Here is a 16,530-nt window from a genome sequence, read left to right as displayed (position 1 = left end):
GGCCATTAAATGAGACAGTTGCACTGTTGAGACTGTCTATTATTGCAGTAACACATGGCATGTAAAAACAAAGTGAACTGTAATTGGTCATTTACATGTCTCAGATGATTTCTTCACGTGCAATTCTCATTGCAGTTGCTGCTTAAGAAACTAATCGGCCAAATGGGAAAACATAACGGCCGATGCCGATCATGTAAAAATATAAAATATCGGCAGATTTATCGGCCTTGGTGATGTACCAGTTGACCACTAGCAATAATAACATACAAAAGGAAACTATGAAAACAAGTTATTACGTAGTTTGTAGAAAAAAAGCATTAGAACATGGCATAGAATGTAGAATGAACATATACTCACAAATTAAATGAATATCTCTTTCACTGAAAGAACAACAAAATTGACACACCCATGGGATGGAAGTATGTAGTACTATATACACCGATCAGACACAACATTAAAACCACCTGCCTAATATTGTGTAGGTCCCCCTCGTGCCGCCAAAACAGCGCCAACCCGCATTTCAGAATAGCATTCTGAGATGATATAATTCTCACCACAATTGTACAGAGCAGTTATCTGAGTTACCGTAGACTTTGTCAGTTCGAACCAGTCTGGCCATTCTCTGTTGAACAAGGCATTTCCATCCATAGAACTGTCACTCACTGGATGTTTTTTTGTTTTTGGCACCATTCTGAGTAAATTTTAGAGACTGTTGTGTGTGAAAATCCCAGGAGATCAGCAGTTATAGAAATACTCAAACCAGCCCATCTGGCACCAACAATCATGCCATGGTCCAAATCACTGATATCACATTTTTTCCCCATTCTGATGGTTGATGTGAACATTAACTGAAGCTCCTGACCCATATCTGCCTGATTTTATGCACTACACTGCTGCCACATGATTGGCTGATTAGATAATCGCATGAATGATTGTTGGTGCCAGATGGGCTGGTGAGAGAGGTCAACGGAGAATGGCCAGACTGGTTCAAACTGACAAAGTCTACGGTAACTCAGACAACCACTCTGTACAATTGTGGTGAGAAGAATATATCTCAGAATGCTATTGTATAATGTTGTGGCTGATCAGTGTATATATATAAAGTAATCCAGGAAGGAAAATAGTTCCCACTAAACATTCCTCTACCAATTCTGTGGTTCCAGCACTTTTCCGCCTATTGACACGGTCCTCAGCACATTCTGGCATTCAGCAAAATGCTGCAAACTTCTAGCCTCATTAACATCAAAGTAAATCTGTGAAAGTGCTTGTTTTCTTTTTTCTCCTGCAGGCATTAGCCAGCGTAAAATAGACTAAATGTCCTTTCAGTGGACCGTGCCATGTAAACGCAAGACTGAAGGAAAATAATAAAGTTAGAAGGCTGTATTTTTTTCTTTTTTTCTTTCAGGTTAATTACGTATACCTGAAGGGAAATCCTTTTAAATGCTCTTTGGTAGTATGCGGATCAAACAAGCATTGAGTAAGATGCCTATAAATATAACACATTCATTTGTCTCAAATTTTTGCCCTTCCCCCTAGTTCCGCTTGATTTTTCTTTCTCAAGGCACGGCTCCCAAGGCTTTAACCCTCCTCATGTAGACTGCTGAGTTTATATCTGGAACCAGATGGCTGAAGCCACTTCTGAAAGAGGCAAGAAGTCGACCTGCAGACAAGTAAAGGCAAGGAGAGCCCTTGCATTAGACACAGCATGTTCCAAACAGACACAACAGACATGTATTCAGATGATTTATAATGCTGAACAGGGGTAGTCACTGCTTTATTGAAGGCCTGCTCATCAGATAGATATTTATTTGATGTTTCAGGGTTTTTTCCCCTGTTGTATTTTGCCAAATTGAGGCAGTGCTGGGAATTCATTAATATATTGCAATTAATCACAGATTTTTATAAAGTGCTGAAATTTGACATTATAAATATATATATATATATATATATATATGTCAAAATGCATGTATTTCCATCTTATGAAAGAAAACAAAACAATATGTAACAATATAATGCATTTTGGAAACATTTTCCAAACAAAGCCTTCAACAGTATAGACAGAAATGCACTAAAATAGCACCAATTCAAGTAACATTAAACGTTTCCCAAAGTCTAAATGGGAGTTTGACTAATTGACCCTCTGCAGTTCTGCAGGGCTCTGACAAGCTGTGCAGAACTCCCTATAGGAATGAATGAATGAATCACGAGGCACGCACAGAGCCGCAGGTGAGCCGAAACTGCACAAACTCCCATCTGTTTTTAAGCAAGCACTCAGTGCTAATTCTGACAGATATGAAACAATAACTAAAGTGTTTGGGCTGTTGATATGCTGCCCTTCTCCATTGATGAAGATGTGGGATGTCAGGGTATGATTAAAAAACTCAAGCCGCGTCGCAACATCCCTTCTCATATCCATTTTAATAGGTTATTCCTTCAATAGTGATGTAGGCTACAGGTCCGAATGTTGAATATATGTTCGTTGAGTTTAAAATGTACTTTGTTTGTTACGTATGTAATAGTGCAGGTACATTTTATCACTGACACGAAAGCGCTGTTGTGTGTGTGTCAGTGTAATGACTCCAGGCGGACACATTACAAAGGTTCTGCCCTTCCAACCAGCGTTTATGCTGTATTAATGGTAAACGTGTTAATCGCGATTAAGAAAAATGAACTCATTTAACTTTTTTAATTAATCGCATGCGTTAACACGTTAATTCTGACAGCTCTAATTATTATGTTAAACAAATTTACTGTCATTTTTTGCATCGCTGTTTCAAAATTTGTACCCAAAAAAACTAAACAAAACTTGATTTGGCTGTATTAGTGCTCTGGAACCCATTACAACCCTATGTTCTATTTTTTTCTCACAACATTAAATAATTGGAACTCAAATAAATATTTCATCCCCATTTATTTATTTATTTATTTGGTAATTAATCATGTAATAAGCAGGCCTTCTAACTAAAAGTACTTATTAGTCATTTAATAAGCAGGTTGTAAACACCCTTTCTGGCTTTATTTTGAAATAATGACTGGTTGACTGTTATCCCTTACATAGCTACTTGCAGCATCTAATGATCAAAGTGCAATTAAAATAATCCAAGTTTTATTTAAGCAAATACTGACCAGTCCACGTTCTTTCATCGCTCAAAGAGAAGCTTGTGCACTGTGGGTTAGAGCTACAGATGAGAGCTGCCTCTTTGGCACTGTGCACAGTTAGCACACAGCCTTGCTGGTTGTATGATGGCCAGCATCTGTATTCCATATTTCCAACACTCCTCATTCCTTTCAGGAGAGTATAATCTGCACAAAGATCAAAAAACGCATCAAAATCTTTTCAAGAGCCACTCAACACTGTTGTAACACCCATCTGCAAAATATTAGCATCTTCAGTGAGTTGAAGAGAATATAGTAGCACACTACTGCCTCTTACAGTAGAGGTGGCAGAGTCTCATGTTACTAAATGTGTGCACGCAAATGTGTGTGCCCGGGGACAACAAAAGACATGCATACTGAAGCAATGTCTTTGCCAATGTCTTAAATAAGGGAAGAAAGATCCACCCCACCAATGGTATTATCGTTAATGAAAACTATTACAAAGAAGACAACAGAACAAAAACTAAACAGAAACTATAAATGTGCACTAAAATACAACGAAAATGTAAAAATAAAAAAAAACATGACAGTTTTCGTATTTTCAATCAATGTGGGATGGTCTGATTCAATTGTCATTAAGCAATTGTAACATTAACATTAGACTGTAACATTAGACTATCTGTGTATTCTATCAAAAAGAACCACCCAATTAGACAAGTAGCAGATGTCTGATTGACATGTAAAAAAGTGCCATGTGTGAAACTAAATAAAAACTATTAGTTCTATTAGTTCTAGTATTATAAGATCATTTTCCAAAGATATAAAATAAATAAAAACTATTTATGAACAATTAAAATGAACAAAAACTAAATTGAAATTATAATTGAAACAGAAATAAAAACAAGTACAATTTTCAAAACTATAAATATAGCCGCAAGCAGCAATTATCTGGGGGCCAAGCACATATGGAAAAATGACAAAAATAATCTGATTTGACAGGAATGATCCTGTGGAACCCTAACTCACACCCTATCTCAAACCCTAATTGCCTTAATCACAGTAGCACAAAAAAAGTTATAGCACCCCCTAGAATCCCAAATTGATGAAATTTTGCATGTGCCCTAAGAATGTTCTCTTGTCCATGTGTTTACATTTTTTGCTCACAAGATACAGGCCAATTAGTGATTACAGGCCACACCCAAAAATGTATTCGCTTATATCTTCCGAATGATTTAATGAATCAAAATTATTTTGATTACTTTTAGTCAGGAGGGTCTGTAGATGATGTATGCTAAATTACATGTGAATTGAGGAAATGGCCTAGGATGAGTTCGATAAAGTAAGTTCAAGTTTCAAGTGGTTGAAAAGTTCACATTCGGAAATGGAAATCCATGTGACAATATGATTTGGGGGCACTGAAGGATTTGGAGAAGCTAAGAAAAATTATTCTAGCCCATACAGTTCTGGAGTTATTAGCAAAAACACAAATTAGCTAATTATAGTGCCACCGTGTAGCCAATTCTCAAATTTGTTTTTATATACAGCTTTGAGTAGAGAACTTTCTTATAATAATCTCATGACCACTGGCCATTCACAATTCAAGTTATTAGGTGCTGAATAGTGATTGGCTACTGATGGCCATTTTTTTATTTTTTTTCAAATCGATATGTTATGGATATGTTAGCACTTGAACCAAATAAGGTGCATATTTAATTTGAACTTTGTCAATCAAAGTTATTACAGTTTTTTAGTTGTAGCGCCCCCTATGGGTATAATTGTACAAAAATTTACGTGCATCCTCAACTTGGCCTGTTGATTACGTGTGCCAAGTTTCATTACGTTTGGACTTTGCTTTGAATAGATATTGATCAATGAATCCAAGTACGTTCAACCGAAGGAATTTTATCGCTAATATCTTCGGAACGATTTCACATATCAAAATTCTTTTGATAACTTTTTGTCAGGAGGGTCTGTAGATGATGTATACACATTTTCGTGCAAATCGGACAAACGGCCTAGGAGGAGTTTGAAAAAAATGTATAGACGGAAATGAAATCGGATATACATTTTGTAGAGCTTGACTCAAGGAATCAGGAGATAAAGAATTTTTATTGTAGCCCTTATGATTCCGGAGTTATTAGCGAAAATGCAAACATACTTATTATAGCGCCACCTAGAGACGTATGGAGTTGTGCGTGTATGCCTGAGTAGCAGTGCGCATTTGGAAACACCCTGCCAAGTTTGGGATCTCTACTTACGGTCTTTGATGCCAGACACTTTTAGGGCAGAAGAAAGAAAAAGAATACGAAAATCTTACCAAACACAATAGGGTTCCAGCACCTTTGTTGCTTGGCCCCCTAATAACCCCCAACCTGCAATATCTTCATGTGTGTAAACCAGTAGTTCTCAAAGTGTGGGGCGCAAAGGTATTGTAAGGAGGTGCGGAAGACTAACCCTTCTCAAATCACTTTCACACATTCAGCAAAAATAGTGACAATACACGCAAGAAACAATGTGCGTAATTTCTACACCTCTGCTTTTTCTCCTACTTTGTTTAAACTTTTGGCAGGCACCACAGCGCGAACTGCATAAAGCATGTAATAGTGTCAGGAGCGCTCTCAGCTGCACTTATGTAAACAAATATGTCTCACATGCCAGTTTCAAATGGGGAAAACGATGAATTAACACAGATATTTCGATCGGTCCCTCACACAACACTATTGAATGGCTTCAGAAGAATTGATATATAAGGCACAAGAGTTAAGGACGACTTGTATGGTGCTTTTGGAACTTGGACAGCCTATCACCATCCTCTCATCCCTCAGTCTTGTCACTGACATGTAGTACCTGCTACTTTTCTCAGCGCTGGCCAGGATGGGCCAATCACAGTCGTTTATTCTTACTGGAAGTTTACTGTAGTTTAAAAATGCTTTTATAGATACTACTGAGGCGGATTAATATTCAAAGGTATAAATCCTTGCAATTATTATTATTATCTTAAAAAAATAATAATTTAAATGTCTCCATTGAGAGAAAAATGTTCTGCTATTTAAATGCAGATGAATGGAGGATTCAGTTTGCAAAGTGTTCATGCCCAGGGGTTGATCCTGCATCAGTATCACCTTTTATTTATTTATTTTTCCTTCTGTTTTTGAATGGTTTGAAAGTGTATAGGCATAATTAAAATGTATTAAGTATTTATGTAATACAGATATTATACACAAAATAACAGAACAATGTTGGCATTGTGACAAATGTTCATTCATTTTCAGTGAAGTGTAACTTTTCATTCAGTTTAAATAAAACTTTTTTACGTGATATAAAGATGAAAGAAAATGTTGTTAATCTTGTACATTTTGATAACTTTCGATTATGTTTTTTTTGTTGTTTTTGTTGTTTTTTTTAAAGGTGGTGGGGGGGGGTTGTTGTTTCAAAGGTGGATGTGACCAAATAAAATTGAGAACCACTGGTGTAAATTATTTGCATGAGTGGTTGTGAGCTTGCTTTGGGCATAAGATTTTGAAGATTCTTGACTATGTTTGGCCCCTGTTATGGGTGTCAAAGCTCGCAGACAGTGAGTAAAAGAGAGTTAGGCTCACCATTCTTACAGGGTAAAAAATGTTTCCTTGAAGATGGATTGAGTTACACACATTTTATGTACATCTGTTTAAAGGTGCTATTGGAGACATGCTTTTCACTCTAAACACCCATCAAGCTGAAAGCACTTGATGTATATGAAATACTTATGTTTTGTAAACAGAATTAAACATATTTGTAGTTCTGATTGAATAACAGCATATTTTGAGCTGATACCTGTTAATAACTATCTTATAACACATTAATAAGATCAATGCATTACCTCTGGTTATTGAAGGTGGCAAATTCTCCAGGTGTAGCCCAGACTGGTACATATGCAAAACCTCTTCGAAGGCAATCAGTGTTTCATTAATGCTTTGCTTCAAATCCCCTATGACAAGAACACAGAATTAAGCTTCCATAATGCAGCCACTTATACTGTAGTCAGGTATTAGAAACTAAATGTTTTTCATTTTGGTTTGTTCCACTCTGCTAACTCCTTTTCAATGGTAACAGGTTAGAATGAATACATTTTTTTTTTTAAATAAGAGTACACTGTGCTAATAAGCTTTGAAATGAAATAAATGAAATGAAATTACATCAAACCAATGACTGCTGAACATTTGATTAAAGGATTCGGGCAACAGGAAGTGTTGTTTTTCTAAAAGTTTACAGTGAAACAAATATATGGTTTCATTAAAAATGATCAGAGCAAAATATTTGTTATTTTCTAGAACAATTTGTAATTATGTTGTCTAGAACAATTAAAAGTGATTTTGCTCCCATTTTCTATTATACTTCACACACAAAAAAACTGTTCGCTTTTAGCTTCCCTTTTCATTACTTGAACTGTTTCTAATCCCTTACTGTGATTTGTTGAGTTCATCAGTGGCAATCTGAAAATACAAGATGAATTTCACAACAAAAGAAAGGTAAAGTTCCTCACTTGTGGAGTTCATTATGTGGTGAATAAGAGGTTTCAGCTGTGAGGGGGCCTGATGAGGCAGCAGGTAGGTGAAAAAATACCTGGAGAAGAAAATAATGAATTCATATAATGCCAAGAAAAGCAGAGAGGCAAGTCAAGCTGTGAGATCAATACGGTACAACCCAGCAGGGTGATAATTAATCATAACAAGCACAGCAGGAGTGAAGCTGCCATGAAACTTCATGCGAGACTCTTTTATTATCTGGCTTAGACAATAAAGATAGAATGTGGGAAGTGCTCACCTGTAGGCATTGTAGAGATTCCTCATCTCATTCAAACCTTCGCAAATTCTAGAGGGGGAGCATCGGAGGGTGAAATTGCGGAGGGGAAACTGCAGCCCACAGTCGGAGTCCTCTCGACAGGCTGGTTCTTTAATACTTGCATCATCCAAGTCAGTTAGCTTGAGTTCTCCTGACACCATAACAAACTGTCGAGGCTGGAAATCCAGCAGGGCCACAGAACCCAGCGGCGATTGAGACAGATACTGAAGAAGTCTCACTAAGCCAAGACATACCTGTGCCACAAACACAATTCAATAGTTAAAAAACTGGCAAAAGCAAAAGTTACCTCAAGATTGTTTTTTTTTTTTAAATAAACTTTTTGATTTTTGTACTTCATTTATGAATATCCGCCAATGCTTATGATAGGCTATCAATTTTGTGCACCCATAACATGATGCTTGATGATTTTTTGTGTACTTTTCAATGGATGCACTGCTGATTTGCACCTGAATTTTACCTCTGGGATCAATAAAGTAAGTTGATCTATCTATTTACACTACTCGCTGGGATATCAAGACTAGTGATAGACTGATATATATCAACTATGTTAGCCAACTATGGTTGCAAGTTCCATCGTTACCAACATAGTTCTACGATTTAGTGTTTCCCGAAACCACAGTTCCAACGAACACTCGCAAACAGCATCGCAAATTTGTGTGGTTGGAACTACAGCTCTTTAATTTGACTTCGCAGAGGCTTCTATATCATTCATTCCATATTCTGTTTATCTTTCATTCTGTCAAGACTATGACCACGTTTACATGCACTTAAGAAAACGTCTTATTCCAGGGTTTTGCAGAGAGCTGCGTTCTGAAACATCACATTAAACGAATGCAGCCGTTTAAGGTATTAAAGAAATATTCCGGGTTCAATATAAGTTAAATTCAACTGACAGCATTTGTAGCATAATACTGATTACCACAAAAATTCATTTTATAAAAAAGAAGTCTGGGTTACATTGAAGCACTTACAATGGAAGTGAATGTGGCCAATCTGTAAACATTAAAATATTCACAGTTTCAAAAGTATAGCCACAAGACACAAACAATATGCGTGTTATCATGATTTTAGTGTGATAAAATCACTTACTAACCTTTTCTGTGTAAAGTTAAGACCAATTTTACAACATTGTCTTGATGATGAAATGTCAACAAACCCTAAAATGACTGTAAAAATTATGATTTAAACAACTTTACAGCTCAAACAATATATGAATTTTAACAGAAGAATTAATGTAAGTGCTTTTGTAAAATTATAAGCTTCACATTTCTACCTTCAAACCCTCTAAAAATTGGCCACATTCACTTTCATTCTAAGTGCCTCACTGTAACCTTGATTTTTGCTTTTTTTAAAGAAAAGGACGGACGAGTCAAAATAAATTTTTGTGGTAATTAACATTATGCCACAAATGCTGTCGACTGAGCTTAACTTGTATTGAACCTGGAATATTTCTTTAAATGAAAGCCCTTTATCAAACATGGTATCTGTCAGAGAACACGGCTTATATGTCCATGTCAACGCAATAGTGCCGTTTTTTTAAGAGTGTGCATGTGCTTTGGGGGAACCCCAAAGTTTGATATAGAGGGAAACCCCACCACAATCATCAGTTGCATTACAACGCTTTCATGTCTTCAGCAGCTTTCGAGCATTAAAAAGCTTTCTGGAGGACGTATAAATGAGCTATTATAATTTGATATCCGCAGAAGTTATGACTCCAACCCCTGCGTAATGTCATTAACGACAGCTCGATATTGTTGAACCAACATGGTTTGAACAATGGATGTGCGACATAGTTACAACGGTTTCGGAAAACGGTCATGTCTAGCTAGTTCATTTCTCCAATGATGCATAGTAATATGGATGTTAAGCAGTTAGTTACGTCGTTGAATGGGAAACATACCCCAGGCCGATTAACCTGCCAATTTTTGGCCAATTTGAGATTATCGGCATTGACCGATTAACAGAAGTGGTAGTTCCTCTACATATCAATTCCAAAATCTACTGACAGCCTTGTTAAGGCATAAGAAATATTTTCTGTTTTCAAAGTTTTTTTATTGAATTTTTATTAAATATCATGTAAAAGAAGCGTTTCTTTGACATCATTTGCCATCATTAAATTGTATTATTTATATATCAGCATTCGGCCATCGACCACCCTACTCTCTACATATCGGTATCGGCATTGGGCATTGAAAACTCCATGCTGGTCAACTACTAGTCAAGACTATACAGGCATGCAGAAATCTTATAAATGTACAGATATAAACCCTAGTTTTACTAACATCTTGTCCATGTCTCTAGGCTTTCTCATACAGCATTATATAATGTGTTTTAACATTGAAAAGCATAGCCGAAGTATTAAGTCACCCTTGAATATATCCTTGAAACACAGCATAGCCACAGCTCTGCACAAACAGAGGTGGATGAAACCAAACATCTTTTGAATAACTCCCGACCATGTCCAAAGATTTTTCAGAGAAGATAAGAATGTGAAGAGAGAAGTCACTCCATTTACACCCCTTTAGCTTATACACATTTGTCAGTGGAACCTCAATAAACAAAAGGCATAGAATATCAGCACCTGCTTCTTGTATACCAAAATGAACATGAAAGAAAATACTCTCTTGACTCCTGAAACTCAGTATCATTAGCTCCCTCACACGTTGACAAGAAATTATCTGGATAAAGAAGAGTAAGGAAGGATGGACATCTGAGACAGACATCTGCCCCTCTGACTATTTTATCAAGCTCAGTTGGTATGGAGAAGGGGCGCCACTTAATCCACCCAAGCCAAAGAATTTCATCCACCCCCACCTCAGGTATGCCCTGTGGGGGTCTGTGGGTGGGGGATTGCTGATTAACACTTGGTGGGAGGGGTGGGGGGTGCTGCTCTTACCCGAAAGCGCTCCTCCCAGGGGCTCTGCAGGAGCTGTATCATCTGAAGTGGCGTCCCCTGCTCCAGAACTGCTGTGATGCCACCAACCAGAGCACTGTCCTGACACTGACCTTTCAGCTGGAATGGTCAGATACAATCGTTTGTCATTGCCAAGATCAGAACTTTTTGGTTTATTACCCTGCTGGAAAAACAGCAAAAACCACTACTTGGACTGTGAGTCCAAGTTATTGCATTATAATTTACATTAAGTAGCACTAGAACCCCAAATAACTACGTCATGCAAAAGCACTTACCTTTATGCAAGAAGATGATTTGAAGTTTTCTTACCTGTACAATATTGGGGTGCTGCAATCTCTGCAACAGTGCAATCTCTTTCCTCAGTTTGAAAGATACGAACTCAAGACACCTCTGTGAATCTTTAAAATCGTCCATGCACATCCTCATGTCAGTGCCTTGATGATTCACAGATTTCAGCGCTACGAACAATCCTTGAAGTAACGCTACTTTCAACACTGTTTTAGTGTAACCCGAACCAAGGAAGTCAACAGCTTTCATGCCAGCAAGTTCTTCGCAACCAATGTCCGTTTCATTAATAGTTACAGTGTTGTCCGCACTCATTTCTCCATTGATATAATCTATACTGTCATTTATAGATAAATGTGGATTCATAAATCCGTCTGATGATGTGACGTAAAGTTGATCAAGTTCTTGGTGCCTTTCCTGGAGTTGTTGGAGCAATCTGTTGCGCTCTGGAGCATCATCACCAAAAGCCGCTTCCTCACGTAGACCAAAGTGCCATTTTTTCAAAACGACTGTTAAAGTTAAAAACACCAAGGCAAGAACGAAAAAAAGTCCACATGGAGTCTTTGAGAAAGTCATCGCAAGTTCGTGTAAGTCCTTTCTGAATCTACACTGTCAGATTCCGACACAGTTCCTTCATTCATACTTCACTGTAGCACGCACAACACATTCAATGCGCAATGTACCTTAAAGCTGTGGGAACGCCCCGAGGGCGTGTCTTGCTGATGATGGACAAGTAATCACCTCCCACATAATAGAACCACGCCATTACCGCAACTGAAACACACACACACACACACACACACACACACACGCACACAAACAAAAGAGGCGATATGTCAGTTCTACAATATCATTGACCCCCTTGAATAATAATATAAGCTATACGTACATTTATGTTGAGATTTAACTTAGACTATCTAATGTGCATTGGTTGAGTATAAAGTGCAAAGTGAGCTTACCTCTTTAGGTCAGTAGATGGTAGCAATGTTGTAACTCAGAAAAAAATGTTTAAGAATACGTTTTAATCTACCAAATACCAAAGAACATATATATATATATATATATATATATATATATATATATATATATATATATATATATATATATATATATGTGTGTATATATATATATATATATATATATATATATATATATATATATATATATATATATATATATATATATATATATATATATATATATATATTGGTGATATATATATGGGTCATTGACAACAGGTAAATAAAAGGTACTAAAATACTTTCCTTAGGGTTGCTCCATTTGACCTGAACAAAATGTGCCTTTTCATAAAAATGACAAAATGTCATGAGGGTCTAAAGGGGTCCTCTCTGTTTTTTACCTGCATGTCGGTTACACCAAATGACTTTAATTTGGTGGACAAATGTTAAGTGTATTTTAAAACAAAACCGTTTCACTGCCTATATTTTAAAGAAATAATAATTAAAGATTATTCCTATTTATGTCACATTTCTTTTTTCAAGAACTTCAGCTTTCAGCATTTTTGAAGGTTACACCTCTTTTTTAAGTTTTTTACTTTAACTCTGAAACTCAGAAATTAGAAACACTCATCACAGGTGTGGTTGCTTCTTCATCAAATAGTAATGTCAAATGTAAATCAAGTTAATCCAAGGGCGTAGATTCCAGGAGGGAATCTACCCCCCAATGTTCAAGCCAAATCTACACCATTGAGTCAATCACTGAAACAACAGCGCCACTTTGAGTAAGAAATAACATCATCTGCAGCCTGAAACTGAACTTTTGACATGAAGTTTGGATTGAATGCACTTAGCTGCATAGAGAGCTAAAAGATTATCACTTGCTCCCTATTTGGTGAATGACTTAACCTCCAGTGTGCTGTCTGTCTGCACTGGTCTCAGAACAGTTAAAAATGCACCTTATTTTCTTCTTAACTCCATATAGGGCATTCATCTGAGGACGCCCTAAATTGCTTCAAAGATTGCAACATTGTCTGGCAAACAATTTCTTACAATTAAATGAAAGCAAAACCGAAGTTCTGATTTTAGGTTCCTCCATGTCCTCCTTACCTGGCCTGATTGCCCAGTTAGGTCCTCTGTCGTCGAATGTACAAGATCATGTGAGGAGTCTTGGAGTGATTTTAGACTCATCATTACTTTTCAATAAGCAGATCAGTGCTGTTGTCAAGGGTAGCTTTTTCCACCTTAGATCTATCGCTAAAATGAAACATTTTCTTTCCCATAAAGACTTGGAAATTGTGATCCACTCACTTATTTCATCAAGGTTAGACTACTGCAACTCATTGTACATTGGTCTGCCCCAAACTGTGTTATCTCGCCTACAGCTTGTTCAAATCGCGGCAGCTAAGCTTTTAACAGGGTCAAGAAAAACGGATCACATTTCCCCGGTTTTAGCATCTCTGATTTTTGTCTACAAGGCACTATCTGGTCTCGTGCCCCAATATATCAGTGACCTTCTACACCCTTACTCCCCCACCAGAGCGCTCAGGTCTTCTGATCAACTTCTACTGAAGGTTCCTCATTGCCGCTATAGATCTAAGGGTGACTGTGCCTTTTCTGTGATAGGTCCTAATCTATGGAATAGTCTCCCTTTCCATGTCAGGTCAGCTTCATCATTAGCCATTTTTAAATCTTCTTTAAAAAACATATTTTTATTCTGTAGCTTTTGAATAGATCATTGAATAGGTTGAAATGGATTAATACATGATGTTGTATTTAAATGTTTTTATTTATTTTATTATGTTTTATATTTAACTTTAAATCAGTCTGTTTTTATATATTTTGTTTGTTTGACCTGTAAAGCACTTTGGGTCAACATCTGTTGTTTTTAAATGTGTTCTATAAATAAAGGTTGACTTGACATGACTTAACTTGACTGAAAGCAATGTTGTTTTGTCACATGACAAAACGTTCATCAAAAGTTTAACCCTTCAATGACAGCCCAGAGTCTCCTGAACTGAGATCAGTCGGTTTAAATTAATTTAAATTATGTGTTGCGTATAGCAAAGCCAAAATACAATGTCAATGCATGTGTATGCAGGGTCGCACGAGAATAATATACCATGGTACTGGATGATCACAATATTCATTATACCATGGTATTCACATGGTGCTCCAAGGAACTGCAAAGAATATCATGGAATTACCATAGTATATATCTATAAAACATGGTATTGCAAAGGTATTTTGTTCAAAAACGTTTTATGAGTGCCTAAATATACAACATACATAACTCACTTCAAGGCACAAAAGAATTCAGGACAGATTGTAATTTGTATTGATGGAACAAATGAAGACATAGTTAATGTGTCTTATATCTTTCTGTCTCTAAAACTCTATCTAGACAAGAGACCATCCTGAAGTGGATTTAACAGTTCATCTACTCTCTATAATGTCTGATGAAGAAAACTATAATTGTGACCTATAGATTCAGCACTGAGAGCCTTACTGGTGGCACAAAACCAGAGGTAGACTACAGAACTAGACATATTGTTTAATCAAGATGCTTAAACACACACCGAGACAGCAACCTTCTGACTGAAAATATTTTGAAACAAAACACAGTTTAGAAAGACTGGAGCATTGCAATTTTATTGCAGTATATAATTTCACACATATATCTCTTGTCACTGGAGCCTTTTCTCACTGCTGTTTATGAGGGAGATGCGTCTTTCTGTCTTGTGATACACTGAGGCAATAAAAACACAATGTAGCTTACAGGGAGAAATATGCCACTGGAAATTACTATGAGTGCCCGTTCAGAAACACCCATGATCCACAATAAATCAGAGGCGAACACAATGTGGGCTTAACACATTATGGCAAATTCTTTTTTAGTAATGCATGAGAAAGGGGTGTGATTTGTTAGTTAACACATTTTAAGAAGATGTTTTATTTATATAGCGCCTTTCCCAAAGCTCAAGGTCACTTTACAATAAGTACATTTCAGAAATACATTTCATAACATGATAAAAGATATAAGATACATATATACACTGGTAGCCAAATGTTTAGAATAAAAGAAGAACAGATTTTGCTCTTATGGAAAGAAATTTATACTTTTATTTACCAAAGTGGCATTCAACTGATCACAATGTTAATAACGTGAAAAATTACTATTACAATTTAAAAATAAAATGTTCAGAACTTCTTAAACTACTTCAAAGAGTTCTCATCAAAAAATCCTCCATGTGCAGCAATGACAGCTTTGCAGATCGTTGGCATTCTAGCTGTCAGTTTGTCCAGATACTCAGGTGACATTTCACCCCATGCTTCCTGTAACACTTGCCATAGATGTGGCTGTCTTGTCGGGCACTTCTCACGCACCTTACAGTCAAGCTGATCCCAAAAAAGCTCAATGGGGTTAAAATCCATAACACTCTTTCCCAATTATCTGTTCTCCAATGTCTGTGTTTCACTCTAACCTTTTCTTTTTGTTTTTCTGTTTCAAAAGTGGCTTTTTCTTTGCAATTCCTCCCACAAGGCCTGCACCCCTGAGTCTTCTCTTTACTGTTGTACATGAAACTGGTGTTGAGCGGGTAGAATTCAAAGAAGCTGTCAGCTGAGGACATGTGAGGTGTCTATTTCTCAAACTAGAGACTCTGATGTACTTATCCTCTTGTTTAATTGTACATCTGGCCTTCCACATCTCTTTCTGTCCTTGTTAGAGCCAGTTGTCCTTTGTCTTTGAAGACTTAGTGTACACTTTTGTGTGAAATCTTCTGGTTTTTCCTTTTTTTTTTTTTTTTTTTTTTTTTGGCAATTTCAAGCATTGTATAGCCTTCATTCCTCAAAACAATGATTGACTGATGAGTTTCTAGAGAAAGCTGTTTCTTTGTTGTCATTTTTGACCTAATATTGACCTTAAGACATGCCAGTCTATTGCATACTGTGGCAACTCAAAAACAAACACAAAGACAATGTTAAGCTTCATTTAACGAACCAAATAGCTTTCAGCTGTGTTTGATATAATGGCAAGTGATTTTCTAGTACCAAATTAGCAATTTAGCATTATTACTCAAGGATAAGGTGTTGGAGTGATGGCTGCTGGAAATGGGGCCTGTCTAGATTTGATCAAAAATGTCTTTTTTCAAATAGTGATGGTGCCGTTTTTTACATCAGTAATGTCCTGACTATACTTTGTGATCAGTTGAATGCACTTTGGTGAATTAAAGTACCAATTTCCTTCCAAAACAGCAAAATCTATACATTATTCTAAACTTTTGGCCACCAGTGTGTGTGTGTATATATATATATATAAGGTTACTGAAAGTGTACTGCAAATAGATACATTTTCAGCTGGGTCTTGAAAGTGGATAGAGAAGAAATATTACGAAGAGTAAGGGGTAATGTGTTCCATAGCTTAGGAGCAACAAC

The 16,530-nt window shown here is 36.7% G+C and overlaps 1 protein-coding gene across 1 annotated transcript; it reads right to left on the bottom strand.

The window, feature by feature from the left end:
• Positions 1–669: 669 nt before the first annotated feature.
• On the bottom strand, positions 670–11,713 carry LOC127455122 (extracellular tyrosine-protein kinase PKDCC-like). The gene is made up of 7 exons (XM_051722729.1): positions 11,162–11,713; positions 10,835–10,951; positions 7,900–8,171; positions 7,619–7,698; positions 6,956–7,063; positions 3,127–3,303; positions 670–1,660 (listed from the first exon to the last, which is right to left on the bottom strand). Exons 1-7 carry the CDS (start codon positions 11,711–11,713, stop codon positions 1,557–1,559), a joined length of 1,410 nt encoding a protein of 469 aa, XP_051578689.1. The 3' UTR covers positions 670–1,556.
• Positions 11,714–16,530: the final 4,817 nt, after the last annotated feature.

This window comes from Myxocyprinus asiaticus, chromosome 17, assembly GCF_019703515.2.
Source record: "Myxocyprinus asiaticus isolate MX2 ecotype Aquarium Trade chromosome 17, UBuf_Myxa_2, whole genome shotgun sequence".
NCBI lineage: Eukaryota > Metazoa > Chordata > Actinopteri > Cypriniformes > Catostomidae > Myxocyprinus > Myxocyprinus asiaticus.
This window is presented reverse-complemented; position numbering and strand designations above follow the sequence as displayed.

Excerpts from the sequence above, each read along its gene's own strand:
- LOC127455122 (XM_051722729.1), bottom strand. The coding sequence starts at position 11,713 with ATGACTTTCTCAAAGACTCCATGTGGACTTTTTTTCGTTCTTGCCTTG. Across the intron at positions 3,304-6,955 it reads GCCACCTTCAATAACCAGAG|ATTATACTCTCCTGAAAGGA; the intron begins GTAATGCATTGA and ends ATCTTTGTGCAG. Across the intron at positions 1,661-3,126 it reads CGATGAAAGAACGTGGACTG|GTCGACTTCTTGCCTCTTTC; the intron begins GTCAGTATTTGC and ends ACTTGTCTGCAG.